We start from the raw sequence: 19,378 nt of genomic DNA, 5'->3' as shown, positions 1-19,378 counted from the left end.
GGTGCAAAAGCCTGAAGCAAGAATAAGCGGATGGCTGTATTAGAGAACTAGAAAAATGCCAGCATGGCTGCAAGGCAGAGGTTGCAGGATGAAGTGGTGGAGGATGATGCCAGCCCAGAATGGCATAGGAAGGGGAGCGGGCAACGTGGAGGCCTCTGGAGGCTTCTGAACAGGAGAGTGAACGTCCCTGAATCGTGCTGAAGAGATTGGTAGCATCATTGTGAGAGGAGAGCTTTGGGGAGAGCATCCCATCCGGATGGGGCTCATTCCACCCTGTGCTGCCTTCCTTCTTTTTCTCCTCTCACTTCCCCAGGTCCATTTCGGTGCCTCCTTGGAAGGAGCTATTGCCAAATTAATCACTCGCTCCCACATCCTTGTCCCAGATTTTGCATCCGGAGGAACTCAAGCTGAGATGTAAGACCAGCAGGATTTGCTAATAGGTCACATCTAGGGTTGAGGAAAAGGAACGATTCTGGGATTTGTACTTGTGCAATTGGCAGATAGTCTATCCATTTACTAAGATGATGATTGAAAAATTAAAAAAAAAACCTCCAACAAATGACATCTGTAGAAATTCCGTGGAGGTTTGAAGCCCAGTCGTAGCAGAATGCTGGTTCTGTGTGGGATCAGGATCGCAGTATCAGGGCTGTGAAGCCAGCGTAAAGCAGCCGTCAGCCCTCTTCAGCGTGTCGGTGTTTCTGCTGTGTGTTTTGCCTGTTTTTCTGGTTTTTTTTTTTTTTTTTTTTTTTTTTTGCTACGCGGGCCTCTCACTGTTGCGGCCTCTCCCGTTGCGGAGCACAGGCTCCGGGCGCGCAGGCTCAGCGGCCATGGCTCACGGGCCCAGCCGCTCCGCGGCACGTGGGATCTTCCCGGACCGGGGCACGAACCCGTGTCCCCTGCATCGGAGGCGGACTCTCAACCACTCTGCCACCAGGGAAGCCCTTGTCTGGTGTTTGAATAAGTAGTATTCTTCTCTCTCCACCTCCCCTTGGATCTTTTTACCCGGTATAAATGAAGCGCCTTATCCCAGTGGAGTCCACAATCAGTTTCACACCCAGGAAAACAAACACAAAGTGCTGCAGACCCTGCAGTTACATAAAAATTTTAGGACTAGGATGACGGATGCAAAGCAGTGTTTCAACACCTACGAGGCATTTTCCAATAAAGGAAGATCAATTACATGAAAAAGAAAATTGTAAGGGGGCTTCCCTGGTGGCGCAGTGGTTAAGAATCCGCCTGCCAACGCAGGGGACACGGGTTCGAGCCCTGGTCCGGGAAGATCCCACATGCCGTGGAGCAACTAAGCCCGTGCACCACAGCTACTGAGGCTGTGCCCTAGAGCCCGTGAGCCACAACTACTGAAGCCCGTGCGCCACTACTATTGAAGCCCACACACTCTAGGGCCTGTGCTCTGCAACCAGAGAAGCCACCGCAATGATAAGCCTGCACACCGCAACAAAGAGTAGCCCCTGCTCACCGCAACTAGAGAAAGCCCACGTGCAGCAACGAAGACCGAACGCAGCCAAAAAAAAGAAAACAAGTTAAAAAAAAAAAGTTGTAATCACCCAGAGTCAAAGTTCAGAAGTAGCAAATGAGATGATGTTCCTCATTTCTACCCTAAATCACTCTTCCCTGTTTGTATCAAGGACACTCGTGGCCTCGGGTGGACATGGAAAGTTCTAGAATCTTCTGCTTCTTAATAACTGATTTAAATAATAAATAAACGACTTTATATAGTAAAAGCAAATGGGCTTCCAATTTAAACAACCTCAAGATACAAAAATTTATTTCTGGTGGGATGGCTTTTAGGCCACAAACTCAGGTCTGTAAAGTAATATCATTTTCTCGTTTATTTTCTGTAACTGAAATTAATTTTTCTCATGAAGTCTTTTACCTTTAGGGACAAGAGTTTAATTTCAAGCAATTCGGATTCTCCTCCTTGCTCCCCAAGGATGCATCTAAGTTCCAATAGGCTGAAGCAGTGCCATGAAATTATCCTGGGAGTGGGGCATGGGGACCATATCTAGTAGGGCCCCCTGTCCATGCAGGGGTCATTCCAACACAACCTTCCTCTAGGTCCAGCTCACGTTCAACCTACTCCCAAACTGCTCTAGAATTCCCCAGGATCATTCTAGGGCCCCTACTCCTTACCAGGTCTGAGGAAAACCTAGTGGGGCTATGAAGACTACTCCCCACTTCCACGCCACTCGTGCATGCATCAGAATCCTTTGCAACAAACCACCCTGGGGGGTAAGGGAAGTCTTTGAGGTAGGTGTTTAGGTATGTCTGCCTGAACAGAAATTAAATGACGGTAGAAAAGCTAAGATGCGTGTCTCACAGACTTGAGTTGAAATATTGAAATCTGTATTTGCTTCATTTAATTTTTTAACATGGCATTAATCAGTCTCCTTCCTCAAAGCTCTGCTCTACAGAAGGACCCACCAGAAGAGTCTTCAAAGAGGAAACATACATGCCATGTTGCGATTTTGCCCTACACACAATATTCAGGAACGCCGCAGTATACAGAGCAAAGTACACAGAGTTACAGCAGGCAGGTGGAAGCACAAGGTGGATTCTAGATAGTCAATGCACGTTGGCATGTTTACCCTTAGCTCAACGCTTAACATATAGGATGCCTCAGGAGACCTGAATGAATGGGCAAAAGGCGAAATGAGAGCCAGTCTAGGTAAGCCGTTGGCCCCCGATGAATGTTTTTGTCGAACATTTGTGGGAGTCTGATACAATACGTCCCTTCTTCTCGCACATGGTGGTCAAGGCAAAGAGTCAGGAATCAGACAGACCTGGTGCAAATCTGATTCTGCCACTTGCACGGGTTAGAATGTACAACTCAATCCTGAAAGAAATCATGGTTTTGCACAAACTTATAAATGCCACCATTACGTTTGATTTGTCATTTCAGTTGGGTATGGCCCAAATTAACCTTCCTTGTTATTTTTAAGGAAGACATACTGATGTCTCAGGTATAATGACGATGGTGATGATGATGATGATAACAATAATAATAATAACAACTTCTGGGAGTCTGAATAATGGCTCCCCAAAGATGCTGACATCCAAATTCTTAGAAGCTGTGAAAACTTTAACTTATTTGACAAAAGGGACTTTGCAAATGTGATTAAGGATCTGGAGATGGAATTGAAACAGGAGGCAAGGGGGCGGGGCACAACCTTTAAAAGAATGATACAGCCATAGGACATAACATAGACTGGTTAGAACCAGCTAGGTCCAAGATGGGAGAAGATTCGACTTCCGGTGGACCTGGAGCCTCATTATACGCTCATCGTAATGCATCAGCATCTATATGACACACCCACCAGCGCCATGACAGCTCTGAGGCCGACCATAAAAGGCCAGAAAGTGGGCGGTGGCTACATTCTTGGGAATCCCCACCCGTTCCCCGAAATACTTGGAATAATCCTCCACTCATTGGCCTATGAAACTACCCAGCCCATAAAAACTAACCACTCCGTATTGTGCAACCTCTCGCCTTCTGAGATGGCCCACACTCTGTGTTTCTCCCAAGGCCATTCTTGCCTTTTGAGACGGACTGCGTTCTGTCTATGGAATGTGTACCTCTCTAAATAAATCCACTTCTTACCTATCACTTTGTCTCTCACTGAATTCTTTCTGCCATAAGACTTAAAGAACCTGAGCCTCATTAAATCCTGAGACCAGGTGTGTGATCTCAATTAAAAGACCATGGGTTCAAGTCCCAGTCTGAGTTTGCACGGTTTTAGAAAGTACTACCCAGGATTATCCAAGTGGGTTCAATGTCATTGCAAGGGTCCTTCTAAGGGAAAGAGGGAGACGGGAGGGATACAGAGAAAAGGATGTGACAGGGAAGCAGAGGTCAGAGCAATGCAAACAAAAGGTCATGAGCTAAGGAATGCAAGGCTTCCTCTAGAAGGCAAAAGAAGCAAGAAAACGATTCTCCCCTGCAGTTTCCAGAAGGAACACAGCCCTGCCTACACCTTGACTTGAGGACTTCTGAGCTCCCGAAATATAAAAAACAGAACCAAAACATTTGCGTTGTTTTAAGCCACAAAGTGTGTCACTTGTTACAGCAGCGAGAGGAAACTCATACGTGGCCTCGTAGGGTTGTTATGAAGATTCGATGCTAATAGAACAAAGAACATTGAAAACTGCGTATGTATTGGGTCTGTTCCAAGTGCTTTAAACATATTAACTCATTTATTCCCTAGAACAAACCTATGGGGTAAGAGCATTACTAGTGCCACCCTTTTGCATATGAGAAAAGTGAATCACCAAGAGGCCCAGCTGCTTCGCGAGAGTCATCTGTCTGTTTAGGGGGTAAAGTCAGCACCGGAACTGGGCATCCTGGAGCCAGTGCTAAGCCCCTAACCACGGCACCGCACTGCCCCTCACGCAGAACAGCATGCAAGCCAGCTGCTTAGCACCGCGTGCCTGATGAGTGTTAAATAAATGTGAGCTATTCGTGAGTTTGATCTGATGTCTCTGAAACACTCTGTAAAAACCAGGTGTGCCACTCGAGCTCCCTGGCAGTGCACCTGGCAACAGCCCCAGCTGTTAGGATCATTGAGCCCACTGTTTGGGAAAGATCTTAAGCTCCATTTCAATTCTGAAATAAAAGGTCAGAACCAAAGAGTCAGCCACAGAGAGGCTACCAGTGTGAATCTCCACGTAATTGCAAACCTGCCCTGTGGGCCCCCTCCCATCTTCCCTCCCTCCCCTAATCTGACACCCTGCGTCATGTTCTTGAATCTATTTTCTCTCTTTGGTTAATTAAAGACAAGCAGATTGTAGGAAGAGTCCTGCTTCTTCTTGAGCGACCAATGAGATGACCACTCCTCTTAGCCAACAAACAACACTCCTGCCCCCCAGGGCTGCTGAGGACCCCAGGCTGCTCTGGCCAGGTGGGCAGGTACTGGGCCACCAGATGGTGAGGGAGTGAGAAAAGGACTGGAGAAGCTGAGGGCTCTGTTTTCTAGACTGCTCCCTCTGTCTGTGTGTCTGAGACAATTCTGTGTGTCCAGAGTTTGGGCAGACCACATATATGCTACATTGCCAGTCATGCCTGCCCTGACACATACATGATAATAACACAGATCCACCTGTTCTTGCTTCCTGCTCCAACATGCTAAGGACGGACTGTTGGGAAAGTACAGACGCTGGATTGGAGAAGTTATGACTGTCCCAATGGCATGGAGAGGACGTGGAATTCTAACCATAGATCAAGGAGAGGGTTGTGGCGGGGGGACCCGGTACAGCTCAAAAGTCTGACGCCCCTGGATTTAAAGCCTGGATCAGTAATTTCCTAATTCAGGGGGACCCTTGGCAAGGGAGACAGAGATTCTGTCCTTATTCCCTCTTGGGTATCCTGTGCTTTGCACATAGCAGTTTCTCAGTAAATATGTTGCCTGTATGAATAGATAAGAGACATTTCACGGTGCTCTTAGACCAGCACTGTCTATTAAAAACAAAATGTAAGCCATATATGTAAGTTAAAATTTTCTGGAGGCCACATTTTAAAAAGTAAAAAAAAAAATTAATTAATTTAAATATTTTATTTAAGCCAATTTACCTAAATTATTATCCTTTTGACATGTAATCAAATAAAAATTTGTCAATGGATATTTTGTATTTTTGGAGCAAATCTCCCAAATCCAGGCAATCCTGTGTAAATACAGGAAATCCCTAGTAAAATCCTGAGAGCACATCTCAGTTTGGACTCACCACATGCAACGTGCTCAGTAGTATTTGAAGGGGTTTGGAGTATGCCACGCCAATCATTTTGAGGTGAAGATAATTAAAAAGAAGCAAAACTCTCTGCCCTCTCCCTCTCTACCAGGAAGGGCGGGAAGATTCTGAATCACCGGACACAACTCTAGATAGAATCTTATCAGCCCAGAGACAGCACCAGGGAAATCTACGTAACAAACCTTACTAACTAGCCCTTTTCTCCCATGAACTTCCTCTATATATTCACCTTCAAACAACGTGCCACCTTTGGAAGCTCAAAGTCCCTTTTCTTTGTCTTGTCACTTCTATACAAAATGACTGTGCTTTTATTAAGATGCTTTAGTAGCCCAAGTTCTAAGCACCCTTTTGAATTACTCGTCACTGAGTTCTTCCCTGCGTATGCGCAATGAGCACGTGAATAAACTTCTGTTTGTTTTTCTCTTGGTCTAGTTCGCAAGGCTCCCGCCAAAGAACCGAGGCATCTGCAGTCACAGCCCGTTTGCTCCTGACCCCAATCTAGGCACACAGGTCTGAATTTTTAAGCATGCCCACAGAATGAGGGCTTTTTGTCCGATTCAACCTGTGCCTGCATTTCTAAAGAGCTGACTTTATGACTTCCAAAGGGGAGCCTCTGTAGCTTGGTGATTTCTCCTCATTTGGAGCAATTTAATGAAAAATGTAGAAATTCCTAATGCAACCGCGAGAATAGATCAGAGAAGATAAAGGAGAACGGTAGCCCAAAGGTCTCTTTTCTCATTAGCCAAGCATATTCTGCAGGTTTCGAGAAGGCATTCTCTCCTATTTGGTCTCGACTAGTTTATCTCCCTTCCCAGTTGAATAAAGTAACTCGTCTTAGTTACTTATTATTACTTTTCATTGAGCGGAAGAGAGAAGGGGGAATGCCAGGCCATTCAGACTTGGGGAGCAGAGAAAGAAGGATGGTATTTAACGAGAACTCAGGGATGCCCAAGAACTTCTCTCCCAGCCATCTCTTCCCTGCTTCCTTGCTGTTTTCATTTGTTGACCAGTTACTAACTGGCAAAAGAAGACACATAAAAAATCAATAAACATCTCAGAAATGGTCAAATGATTGCAAACGAAAGCAGTCTATCATCTGTCCTCTTCCAAATTGGCAATGATTGGTGTTGCAATTGTTTTACTGAAGTCACTCCAAATAGAGGGGGTTGTGGAGAGAGACGAATGTCACCAAACAGGATGGTGGGTGTTTAAATGTTATAAAATATCTGGAGAGCAACTGGCCAATTTTTTAAATGTGGATAAGCTGTTCCCAAACATGGATCGACTGCCAAAGAGAAGCAGACATACGAAGAAAAGCAAAGGCTCGGGCTTCCCTGGTGGCGCAGTGGTTGAGAGTCCGCCTGCCAATGCAGGGGACACAGGTTCGAGCCCCGGTCCGGGAGGATCCCACATGCCACGGAGCAACTAAGCCTGTGCGCCGCAACTACTGAGCCTGCGCTCTAGAGCCCATGAGCCATAACTACTGAGTCCACGTGCCACAACTACTGAAGCCCGCACGCCCAGAGCCCATGCTCTGCAACAAGAGAAGCCACCGCAATGAGAAGCCCGCATCTGCTCACGGCAACTAGAGAAAGCCCGCACGCAGCAACTAAGACCCAACGCAGCCAAAAATAAATAAATAAAATAAATAAATTTATAAAAAAAAAAAAAGAAAGAAGGGCTTCCCTGGTGGCGCAGTGGTTGAGAGTCCGCCTGCCGACGCAGGGGACACGGGTCCGTGCCCCGGTCCAGGAGGATCCCACATGCCGCGGAGCGGCTGGGCCCGTGAGCCATGGCCGCTGAGCCTGCGCGTCCGGAGCCTGTGCTCTGCAACGGGAGAGGCCGCAACAGTGAGAGGCCCGCTTACCACAAAAAAAAAAAAAAAGCAAAGACTAATAAAAGTAAGCAGATGAATTGACCAGGTAGGAAACCAAGATAATTCAGAGAACAGAAGAGAGCTTAAAAAAATCCTAATTATCATCTTCAAATCAACTACCCAGAAAACAAGAATGTGATAAAGAAGCAATCAGGGAACCACAACCAGAAAAGTGCTCTTGGAAATTTAAAAGAAGATTTACTGAAACTAAACTGAAAATTAAGTTGGATGGCTGGAAGAAGAACTGGAGGAATTTTCCCAGAATATACAGCAAGGCAGCAGCTATGAGGAGCTCAAGAGACACTAGACCTAGTGGAAGGGAGAAAAATATCAAAGAAATAATAAAAATTTCCAGAGCAATAGAAAGACATGAATCTTAGAATAAGAGAATTTGTCTCATGGAAACACAACACGTTTTTAAAACACCCACATCTAACACATCCTCATGAGATTTAAGAACTTTCAAGATAAAGAGAATATACTAAGAGCTCCAAGAGAGAAAGAATTCACTCATAAAGGAATTCAGAATCAAGCTTGCATCAAACTTATCATGAATGGTGCTCAATGCTACAAAAATGTGGAATAATTCTTTCAAAGTCTAAGTACATATATATAAAATAGATAACCAACAAGGACCTACTGTATAGCACAGGGAACTATACTCAATATCTTGTAATAACCTATAATGGAAAAGAATCTGAAAAAGAATAAATATATATGTATGTATAACTGAATCACTTTGCTGTGCACTTGAAACTAACACAGAGAATTCCCTGGTGGTCCAGTGTTTAGGACTCGGCACTGTCACTGCCAGGGGCCTGAGTCTGATCTCTGGGTGGGAAACTAACATCCCACAAGCCATGCCACATGGCCAAAAACAAAAAGAAACTAACGCAACATTGTAAATCAATTATATTTCAATAAAACTTTTTTTTTTAAGTCCAAGTAAAAATCTCTTTGAACCTAGGTAGTTAAGCCTTGCCAAACGATCATGTAAGAGTGAGGACAGAGTAAGTTCATTTTCAGATATGAAAAGACTCCCAAACCGAGCACATTATTGAAGATGTAAGTTGTGGATGCAAATGAGGGTGAAAAGCCCAAAGATGTGGGACCCAAGAAATGGGAGAACCAATCAGGGCGTCCACTGGAAAGAAAACTGCAGAATCTCTGCAGTAGCGGGAGGGAGCATTCATTCCAATTAAGCAAGAGGTCAGTGCCTCACTGGGGAATTTCTTCAAGAAGAAAAATGGAAGGATTTATTTCAGGAGATGGAATGAGGGGAAAACTGGAAGATCTTAGCAACAGGATGGACATGTACAGCTTTTTACATGTCAATCATAGCTCAATAAAGTAGTGTTTAAAAAAAATAAGAAGGAGGACTTCCCTGGTGTCTCAGTGGTTAAGAATCCTCCTGCCAATGCAGGGGACACAGGTTCGAGCCCTGGTCCGGGAAGATCCCACATGCCGCAGAGCAGCTAAGCCCATGCGCCACAACTACTGAGCCTGCGCTCTAGAGCCTGCATGCCACAACTACTGAGCCCACGTGCCACAACTACTGAGCCCACGTGCCACAACTACTGAAGCCCGCGCACCTAGAGCCCATGGTCTGCAACAAGAGAAGCCACCGCAATGAGAAGCCCACGCACTGCAACGAAGAGTAGCCCCGCTCGCTGCAGGTAGAGAAAGCCCGCGTGCAGCAGTGGAGACCCAACGCAGCGAAAAAAAAGAAAAAAAAAAAGGAAAACAGGTATTCACACAAAAACTTGTATATGAATGTTCATATCATCGCTATTTACAATAGCTAAAAGATGAAAGCAACCCAAATGTCCATCAACAGATCAATAGATGAACAAAATGTCCACACAATGGAATATTAAACAGCCATGAAAAGAAATCCGATTCTGATACATGCTACGACATGGATGAACCTTGAAACTATGATGTCAATTGAAAGAAGGCAGACTCAAAAGGACTTACATTGTATGATTCCATTTATAGGAAGTCAAGAATAAGCAAAACCATAGAGACAGAAATTAAGTAGTTGTTGCTTGGGGCTGAGGAAAATGGGGACAAGAAAGCCAAAGGGTATGGGGTTTCTTTGGGGGGGAGTGACGAAAATGTTCTAAAATTGATTGTGGTGACGGTTGCCCAACTCTGTGGATACAGTGAAAACCACTGAATTGTACACTTTAAAAAAAGAAGAAAAGCTGACTGACTCAGGGCACCTACTAGCTGAGTGGCCGTTAGCAAATTCCTCAATGACTTTTATCCTCAGTTTGCTCAGCTGTAAAATGGGAGGATGCCTGACTTCAATGTCACTGAGAAGATTTTTCTCATCTTGCGCAGGCAAAACACTTAGCGCAGCACCCAGTTCTTCTAAGTGACGCAGTGGAGAGCGATGTTAAAACGGAGCAGGACCCTATGATCCATGCCCCTACCCCCATGTCCTCAGCCTGCCTTTTGTCTGTGGAAAAACTTTAGCCAAAGGATAAGTTGAATCAGAGAAGTGAGAAACTGTAGAAACAAAGGAAAACAGTCCAACAAGACTAAATTATAATAGTTTAGTCACTAAGCATAGTCAAGGACCTTTAGTTCCTCCTCAAGGGCTAGAGATAATATTCTGAGCCATGTCCTAGGAGCTGTTTTGCAGATACTGAAACCCCCATCAGGTGGAAGATGTTAACTGCGTGATGACCAGACTGTAGCCATGACATAAGCTGCCACAATTCTGAGAACTGGTCTCAAAGAAATGGAGACAAACTGACCCTGGAACTGAAGATTAACTGTACCTAAAACAATCAAGATGACACTGGTCAGACCACTGATGACCAGTTTCAAGATGCCTGTCGGAGCTGCCTGTGCTGGTTCTGCATGTAGCCCCCTCCCTCCGTCTATAAAAGCGTTTGCCCACCTATTGGGCTGGGGTGGGTCTGCCTTTGGACAGGCATCCGCCCTTCTCCCTGCCCCCCATCCAAAATAAAGCAAACTTTCCTTTCCACCAACCTGGCCTCTTTATTGGCTTTTGAGCAGCGAGTAGGACCCCACTTTCGGTTACAATGTTGTTAGTAAAATTCCTAATTTCAACAACTACGAATCACTTGTTTGTTCTTTTTTCTTTATTGTGTTGAGACTAGATCAGAAGATGCGAAGGTGGGTCCCGGGAATACAGGCATGTCTATGGGCTGGGAATTTTCTTTGAGGATCCGTGTTCAGCAAATTCTACCATTTCGTCCTTGTTCCTGGGAAGAAAGATTGAAGGAGAGGTACCTCCCGCGGGACTTGTCAGACGCCGGTGCCCGGCTGGCTCAGGTTGACAAGTGGAGCGCGTGTCTGCTGTACTAGTTTCCACTTTGCTGGGAGCCTGCAAAGGGGAATGCACTGTTTGCTAATGTTTCAGTTTTCGCAAATGATCAAACTCGGCTCTCCCTCAAGAGCAGAAAAATCAACCTCAGTTCAGTGCACCCTTGGCCCAAATTGTCAACTCGGGGTCTTTTGATCCATCAGAAAGACCTTTTCCATCAGAAAGGACGGTTTTCTGCTTCTCCCTTGTGAAGAGACCTATACCCTCTTGGGGAAACCGCTGATTTTTCCATCAGTAGCGCAGGCTGATGTTTTCCCCCTTTCTTTAGCTCTGCAAACGATTAATCCGGCAAGAGATGTGGTGGTCTTCTATGAGCTGACCACCTTCGGCTGGACTGATAGCCCATGAATTTTGGCCACTGCCTCCCAGCCATGCTCATCACTGAATGAGTGCGACAGGCAGATACGATCATGTTCTAGGTCAAGGAGATCTGAGAAGGCCATTTAAATGACCCAGCTGTGAGAAGAGGTCTCCAAAACCAGGGGACCAGACCATTAGCTTTAGCAGTGAGCAAACAGAAAGCCCAGCAGTACCCTCACACCTAGGCAAGGTAGGCCCCACACTGCACAGGTCCCCTGTCTGGCTTTCCTCTGCCTGTGTATTATTACAGACCTGGATCCCTCCCAGGGAAGGAGGCTATTATGGGATGAATTGTATCCTCCCCCAGATTCATATGTTGAAGCCCTAACCCCCAATCTCTCGGAATGTGTTTGTATTCAAAGATAGGACCTTTAAAGAGAAGATTGAGTTAAATGAGGCTCTTAGGTTGGGCCCTACTCCAACGTGACTGGTGTCCTTATAAGGAGAGACAATCTGGTCAAAGAGACACCAGGGGTGGGCACACACAGAGGAACGACGACATGAAGACCGGGCAAGAAGGAGGCTGTCTGCAAAGCAAGGAGAGAAGCCTCAGAGGAAACCAAACCTGTCAAGACCTTGATCTTGGACTTGCAGCCTCCAGAACTGTGAAGAGATTAACTTTTTTTTTTTGGCCGCACGACGTGGCATGTGGGATCTTAGTTCTCCAACCAGGGATTGAACCCGTGCCCCCTGCAGTGGAAGCGTGGAAAAATCAACCTCAGTTCAGTGCACCCTTGGCCCAAACTATCAACTCCGGATATTCTGGTCAATCAAAAAGAGCTTTTCTATCAGAAACGACGGTTTTCTTCTTCTCCCTTGTGAAGAGAACTATACCCTCTCTGGGAAACTGCTGCTTTTCCCATCAAAGCAGCGTCCTAACCACTGGACCACCAGGGAATTCCCAAGAAATTAATTTTTGTGGTTTAACCCAGCCAGCCTTTGGTATTTTGTTTGGCAGCCTGAGGAAATTAATGCCAATGGGACATGCCCACTGGGAGCTTGGGGCTCCCCTCTGGACCATATTCCAGGTATATGGACCACAGGATCCCTTGCACAATGGCCCCAGGCCCACTTCCAGGCCAGCCAGGGCCTCTACTTGAGGCCAACCTCTGAAGGGAAGACCAGAAAGCCTGTGTGCCCAGCCCTGAGCCTGGGGGCCGCTGTCTGCAGAGGGTCTAAGGAAAGGTTGCTTCTGCAGGACAGGTGGCCATGTGTGTGCGGGTAAGTCTCTGTAAGTTTGGGAGAGGGATGTGGGAAGGAAGAGGTGGGGGAGGACCGTGGGCCAGGTGTCGGGGGCTGAATTTCCCTGATCAGACATTTTCTGCACGTGACTACGAAGAATCTAAGGCTGTTCAATCAAGCCTGGCTCTCTGGGTTGTTTTGAAGCGTCAGAGCTGGGGGACGGCACACATTTCATTTAATAATTAGCCTGATCGGTAACTTTGAAACATTTATACATGGTATGTGGACCACCGTGAACGTTGCTTTGGGGCCCTACAAATGTTGGGGTCAGGCCAATAGCATCCAACCAACACGGGAGTTGAGTTGGGGACCCCCTGGCCTTGGGCAGCCACATTCTCAACCTTCTGATACTTAGGGAGGGTGAGTGGCGTGTGGATTCTCTCAAGCCGCCTTTTCCGTCCTCTTAAACAGAGAGTCAGCCCAACATACCCATCTCTGGGGAGTTACAAGTGATAGTGCTGAAGTCATTTTTGAAAATACGAACCAGGGATGCTCATTCAGGAGCAGGGCACAAAAGCAGGATTTCAGTCAAGGAGGTGGGTCTCGTTGGAAAGAGCTGACCTCTCTGCGGTTTGCGTTCTTAGCCAAGTGGGGTTGCCATGGAAACCCTTTTTCAGGCCCCCTGGGCTGTATTCAGGTCCTTGTTACCCATGATGTCCAAATGTTTATTTGATGAAAAATTTTAATGTGTTCTAAGTATTCGGAGGCTGCTCCCTGCATAATTGCTGTCCATGTAAAAGGGCACAGTGTTCCCTGTGTTTCCAGTTCAAAGTGTAACTGTGCCTTTTTTCAGGAACAAGTTCAGCCACATGTTCAGAGACATGGCCCCAAAACAGACGGTCAGAGTTCTTTTTCCTCTGCTTCTGGGTATTGTCCAGTTGGCCTCTGGAGTAAGGCCCTGGCTTCCGTGGGCTTTATTCAAGGTTTCCTTCTGGGAGAAGGGAGGACAGATTATAAAATGAGGGGGGCTTTCCCAGCAGAAATATTTCCTGCACATATGTCAGGGATCATACCTGGAATCTGTTCAGTCCCCAGTGCCGGCTTCAGGATGGTTTCTGTAAGCATCATAGAAACCGAGAGAGGAAATAATGACTCTCCCTTGGAAGCACAAACTTGAGTGTAAATATTAAACTTTTGGTGAACTGGCAAAAATAAAATGAATTCCCAGATCGTACAGAGCCTTCAGTCCATACCCCTGTGTGTGGGAAACCAGCTCTCAGAGGAGATCTATGAGCTTGAAAAATGAACAAATGTGGCTTTGGACCCGGGACAGCTCTGCCCAAGGTCAAGTCCAGGTATGTCTTCATTTGGATGGTGTTTAATGACACCAGTGCCTGATTCATTCATTATAATCTGAAAGAAACTTGACGATGCTACTAGCAGAGAGCTGGAAAATTGAGTGGAAGAGAACACACCTAAGAACAACAGAATTTCAAAATTTGAGGGTCAAACAAGATAAAAAAAAGAAAGGAGACAAGGAGGGGAACAAAGAATGGGAAGTATGGCCTGATTTCTGTGGCAGGAAAGACTCTTTTGGTTTCGAGCAATAGGAAATCCAACACAAAATGGTTTAAGAGAGAAAAGGAGGGGTATGGCTAGAAAAATTAAAAGTCAGGTATAGCTGAATCCAGGGACTCCAATTGTCATCACTCTCTCGGGCTCTCAGTTCTGCCTTTCTCTGTGGTAACTCCATGCCCAGGCAGGCAGAATGATGGCCACCAGGAGAGCCAGACTTGATGTTTCAACCTCTCAGTACCTCCAGTGAAAAGAACCATTCTTTCTGCTAACCATTCAGACAGAATACTTGGAACTGAATCCCTTTAGACCATTGTATTATGTATGTATGTATCAAGCCATCAATGTGTCCAAGACTGTTCAATGCTCTAGTTGCCTGGGTCAAATGCCTACCTCCAGAGCCAAGGAAAACTCATAGACTAAATGTGGACTCAGTCCCCCGCACCCCCAGATTATACGGTTTTGTTAACAGAAGAAGAAGTAATAGATGCAGGGCTGGGAAAAGACAAGATGAAGACGGCCCAGCTTTAGCAAACAACCTAGCGCTCAGAGCATCAGTGCCCTACAGGGGCCACGACCTTGCTGACCTGTGAACCCAGCACTGGTCATAAATGACTCCTTATGTGTTTGCTTCCTCTGCTCGACCAGCACCTGGAGAACGGACACAATTTTGAACAACTGCATCTCATTCACTGCTGGCCCTGTACACTCCACACACAGGCATTAAGAAAATGCTTGTGTGTCTGGAGAGAGGATTCAGAAGTTGCTGAACAGGAGTGAACATATATTTTGTCATTTCTTCTTGCCTTAGCTAACATGTGCGTGGTTTCGATATCTTGTCTTTAAGAAAGTGGCAAATCCCTCTTGTCACTCTCCTTCTCTTCATCCCCACCACTCTGCTAGCCAAAGGTGCTAGAAAAAGATAACGAGATCTTGGATATGACATAAATACACGGGGTCTGGGGTGGATGGCTCTGCGATGTTGTTGGATCTGTCAAGTGGAAGTTCTGCACATCCTTGCCGGGGCAGCGCTGGAAAAGCTGATAGAGTTGCGTTCAGCCTTCACTGGAGCAGATAACAACCTCTCCAAACAGAGAGTAAATCAATAGCAGCTCAAGGCTGGGTTTTCCTGGTCCAGAGGCAGAAAGTGTGAATCATGTTCTCCTCTCTGATTCCCTTTTATGTCTCTGCAGACATCGGTGCAGAAGAACCAGCAAAGGAAACGGTGCATTTGGAGAGCAGTCCACCTGCCCCGTGGAGATGAGTATGTGTAAGGCGACAATGTCACTTACTGAACCAGCAGGACCCTGACACACATTTTATACCGTTTTTCTGCAGGAATCAAGATGGCATAAAATCGGGCTAACTTCTCAGGGTTTTCCTTTGCTAAATTTACACACACACACACACACACACACACACACACACACCAGCTTCCCAGCTAGCACAGCCTCTACAGTGCCACACAGTAACAAATAAGCAAAAGAAGAGACAGCAGTCCAGCAGCCAAAAGTAATACTTTAAGAGTAGCTTTCGTTGGGGACTTCCCTGGCCGTCCAGTGGTTAAGACTGTGCTTCCCCTGCAGGGGTTTGATCCCTGATTGGGGAACTAAGATCCCATATTCGGGAACTTTGTCCTGCAAAAAAATAAATAAATAAAGAGTAGCTTTCATTAAGATCAAGTTTCTTGGTCACAAGTATCAGAAGTTGGCTGTAGCTACTGAGCTCAGAAAAGCGTCCTGCAAGGCTGCTGGGGAGCTCACAGAACCCTGGGCAGGACAAGAGAAGCAGCACGGAAGCTGCAACTCCAAGCACCACGTCCAACATCACACGGCAGACCCAGCCAGACGCAGAAACTGACACTGCTATTGCTGGCCCGCCGAGCCCCAGAGAAGACCCTCAGCTGGTGCAGACCTCCCCGTCCCCTTGGGGATTGCACCTCTGCCCCAGGAACATGTCCCTACATCACTGAGAAAGGACTAGAGCTACTCACACCGCCAACAGCTAAACCTCGCTTCAGGCAAAAGGACCAACAAAAATGGCAGCGCTAGGCTGAGCTATGTTCACGATGCCCACATTGGAACTCAAGTTGCATCTGGGTGAATCTCATTGACTCAGCTCAAGTGCATGTCCACATGGGGAGAGGCAGCGCCTGGAGTCCTGGAGCATCTCTGTGTGTCCTTGCTGCAAGGATTACCATTCCCTGATTCGGAGCACTCTCAGTAGCTAGTCACATAGGCAACTGAGAGGGTCAGGGTGCCCGTGGAGGGACCAATGGGCAGCTGCTCAAGCCCCATGTGTGCTACCGAAGGCACCCTTGGCACCCGGCTGCAGTGTAACCCACGGTGTGTGCAGCTTCCAGCTTTGTGGGATTTGGGCGGTAAACCCGGCACTCCGAGGCAGACATTCATGTTGCTCCCCATGCTGTGGCTGGTCAATTCCTTCCTGTCACCCATGACTCCAGAACCATTAAGTTTTTTTTCTTCCAGTTTTTTTTTTTTTTTTTTTTTATGGCTGTGTTGGGTCTTCATTTCTGTGCGAGGGCTTTCTCTAGTTGCGGCAAGCGGGGGCCACTCTTCATCGCAGTGCGCGGGCCTCTCACTTTCGCGGCCTCTCTTGTTGCGGAACACAGGCTCCAGACGCGCAGGCTCAGTAATTGTGGCTCGTGGGCCCAGTTGCTCCGCAGCATGTGGGATCTTCCCAGACCAGGGCTCGAACCCACGTCCCCTGCATTGGCAGGCAGATTCTCAACCACCAGGGAAGCCCTCTTCCAGTTTTATTGAGATATAATGGACATACAGCCCCGTGTAAGTTTAAGGTGTACAGCAAAATGTCGTTACATACATCATGAAATGATTATCTCAAGTTCAGTGAACATCCATCATCTCATATCGATACAAAATTACAGAAAGAGAAGGAAATGTTTCCTTAGATGAGAACTCTTAGGGTTTGCACTCTTAGCAGCTTTCATATGTAACATACAGCCGTGTTCATTATAATTGTCATGTTGCCTCTTACATCCCTAGCCCTTATTTCCAATTCCCCCTCCCCCCAACCCCTGCCTCTGGTGATCTGATCCTTTTTTTTTTTTTTTAGCAGATATTCATTTTTAATTATTATTTATTTATTTATTTATTTTTGCTGTGTTCGGTCCTCGTTTCTGCGCGAGGGCTTTCTCCAGTTGCGGCAAGCGGGGGCCACTCTTCATCGCGGCGCGTGGGCCTCTCACTATCGCGGCCTCTCTTGTTGCGGAGCACAGGCTCCAGACGTGCAGGCTCAGTAGTGTGGCTCACGGGCCTAGTTGCTCCGCGGCATGTGGGATCTTCCCAGACCAGGGCTCGAACCCGTGTCCCCTGCATTGGCAGGCAGACTCTCAACCGCTGCGCCACCAGGGAAGCCCCAAGCTGATCTCTTTTTCTGTGAGTTTCTTTGTTTTTGACCATTAAGCCTTGTTGTCTACTTTTGGTGACCTCAGAGTTGTGGGAAACCGACCTGCTTTCCTGCCTCGTCATCAGCTTCAGGGTCTTGGTTCTGCTTATTCTCTGTGAGGTTGGGGTTCTTCCCTGACAGTCGGCACCCTGCAACAAGACGGGAGGTGGAGGGCCCAGAGGCTCAGACTCTACGACTTCTCAAATGGGAAAATGAGACTCAAATATGAGAATTTCTCTGTGAGGGGCAGATTAAAGACATCCCCACCCTAAACCCTGGAACCTGAGAATATGTTACCTTCATGGCAAAAGGAGCTTTGCAGATGTGATTCAGTGGAGGACCCTGAGATGGGATGAGTATCCTGGATTATCCAGGTGGACCCAGTGTAATCACAGGGGTCCTTAACAGTCGAAGAGGGAGACAGATGTCACTCAGAGGAAGATGTGACAGCTGTCACAAGGCACAGAGAGATGCAACATTGCTGGCTTAGAAGGCGGAGGAGGGGCCGGAAACCAAGGAATGCCTCAGCCTCCCAAAGCTGGAAGAGAAGAAAACAGACCCTGCCCAGAGCTTCCAGAAGGAACCAGCCCGGCTGACACCTTGGTTTCTTAGCTCAGCAAAAGTCATTGCCGACTTCTGACCTACTGAACTGTAAAATAATGGATTTGTGTTTGTTTCAAGGCAGTTTCATTTGTGGTAATTTGTTACAGCAGCGATAGGAAACTAATACATTCCCTAAACGTACAAAGACTGTTCAAAAGATAATGAGCACGGGAAAAAAAAAAAAAAAAAAAGACAGGAAAGAGGAGACACAGGACAACGCTGTGCAGGGTCTGAGGTGGACAGGACAGGGCAGTGACATTCTGGAAGGTGTCCTTGCCTTGTGTCCACTGAAAAAAAATACAAAACGTGAGAGTTGTGAGTTAAGTTTTATTTGGGGGCAACATGAGGATGATAGCCCAGGAGACAGCCTCTCAGGAGCTCCGAGGAACTGCTCCGCAGAGGTTGGGGGCCGGGGGTCAGTAGATAAGTGACTCTGGTGAGGGGGTGCGTGCAGGCGAGCACACGTCTTGGCAGAAGGTGGCTGCGCGTCACGAGGAGCAGGTGTCTCCATTAATGATGTTAGTGCTTTTCTAGGCATGAGGAAATACTAGAATTGGGCTCTTAACGTCTTCCCCTGAAAATCTCTAACTATCTGAAGACCTGTTCTGCCAGTTTTCCCAGAGCACCGAGGGCCTCCTTCCTGATCTCCACCCAGAGCTCCTTTCAGGGGGTGTTGAAGGTCAGCGGCTGCAGTGGCCAGTGACTTCACCCTTGTAGACCAGATGGCGAGTGACCGTTTTTGGTCACTTGCTGCAAAGGGAAATGTAAGAAGAGACCCAGGCAATGAAGACTCAGTTCGTCAAAACTCAGTCCGGGCTCTCGTCTCTGCTCCATCTCTGTATCCTTCTCCTTGGTAAAGCTCCTCTACGACCTCACGATGATGTAAATGGGTGTCTCTCTGCCGCAACCTCTCCTCTGAGCCCCAGAAACTAAAGTCCCCTGCACTTGGCCCTTTTCCTTTCCAACCATCCTGGGAACTTGGCTGGAAAAAGTAGAACTCTCCTGAAATGGAAGACGATGGGGGTGAAAAACAACAAAAATTCCTTATTCGGAGGTAGGGGTGAGAGTTGTGATCTGAAAGCTTTGAAATACATTTTGCCTTTGCTTTATGGAATTGAAAAAAGTGGTAAAAAAAGATTATTGGGGCTTCCCTGGTGGCGCAGTGGTTGAGAGTCCGCCTGCCGATGCAGGGGACACGGGTTCGTGCCCCGGTCCGGGAAGATCCCACATGC

The 19,378-nt window shown here is 46.9% G+C and overlaps 1 protein-coding gene across 3 annotated transcripts in view; it reads right to left on the bottom strand.

Moving 5' to 3' along the window:
• Window positions 1-10,683: 10,683 nt before the first annotated feature.
• SLC15A4 (solute carrier family 15 member 4) overlaps window positions 10,684-19,378 on the bottom strand; it is a 71,381-nt gene continuing 62,686 nt past the window's right edge. The window contains exon 8 of one of the 3 annotated variants that reach the window (XM_060027871.1): window positions 10,684-10,997. In XM_060027871.1, coding sequence (XP_059883854.1) covers window positions 10,975-10,997 — 23 coding nt within the window. In that variant the 3' untranslated portion in view covers window positions 10,684-10,974. Of the gene's footprint in view, window positions 10,998-13,152; window positions 13,531-17,570; window positions 17,693-19,378 lie in introns of those variants that run through there. The other 2 variants (XM_060027872.1, XM_060027869.1) reach the window with 2 other exon arrangements.

The sequence above is a fragment of the Delphinus delphis genome, chromosome 13 (assembly GCF_949987515.2).
Source record: "Delphinus delphis chromosome 13, mDelDel1.2, whole genome shotgun sequence".
NCBI classification, from domain to species: Eukaryota; Metazoa; Chordata; class Mammalia; order Artiodactyla; family Delphinidae; genus Delphinus; species Delphinus delphis.
This window is presented reverse-complemented; position numbering and strand designations above follow the sequence as displayed.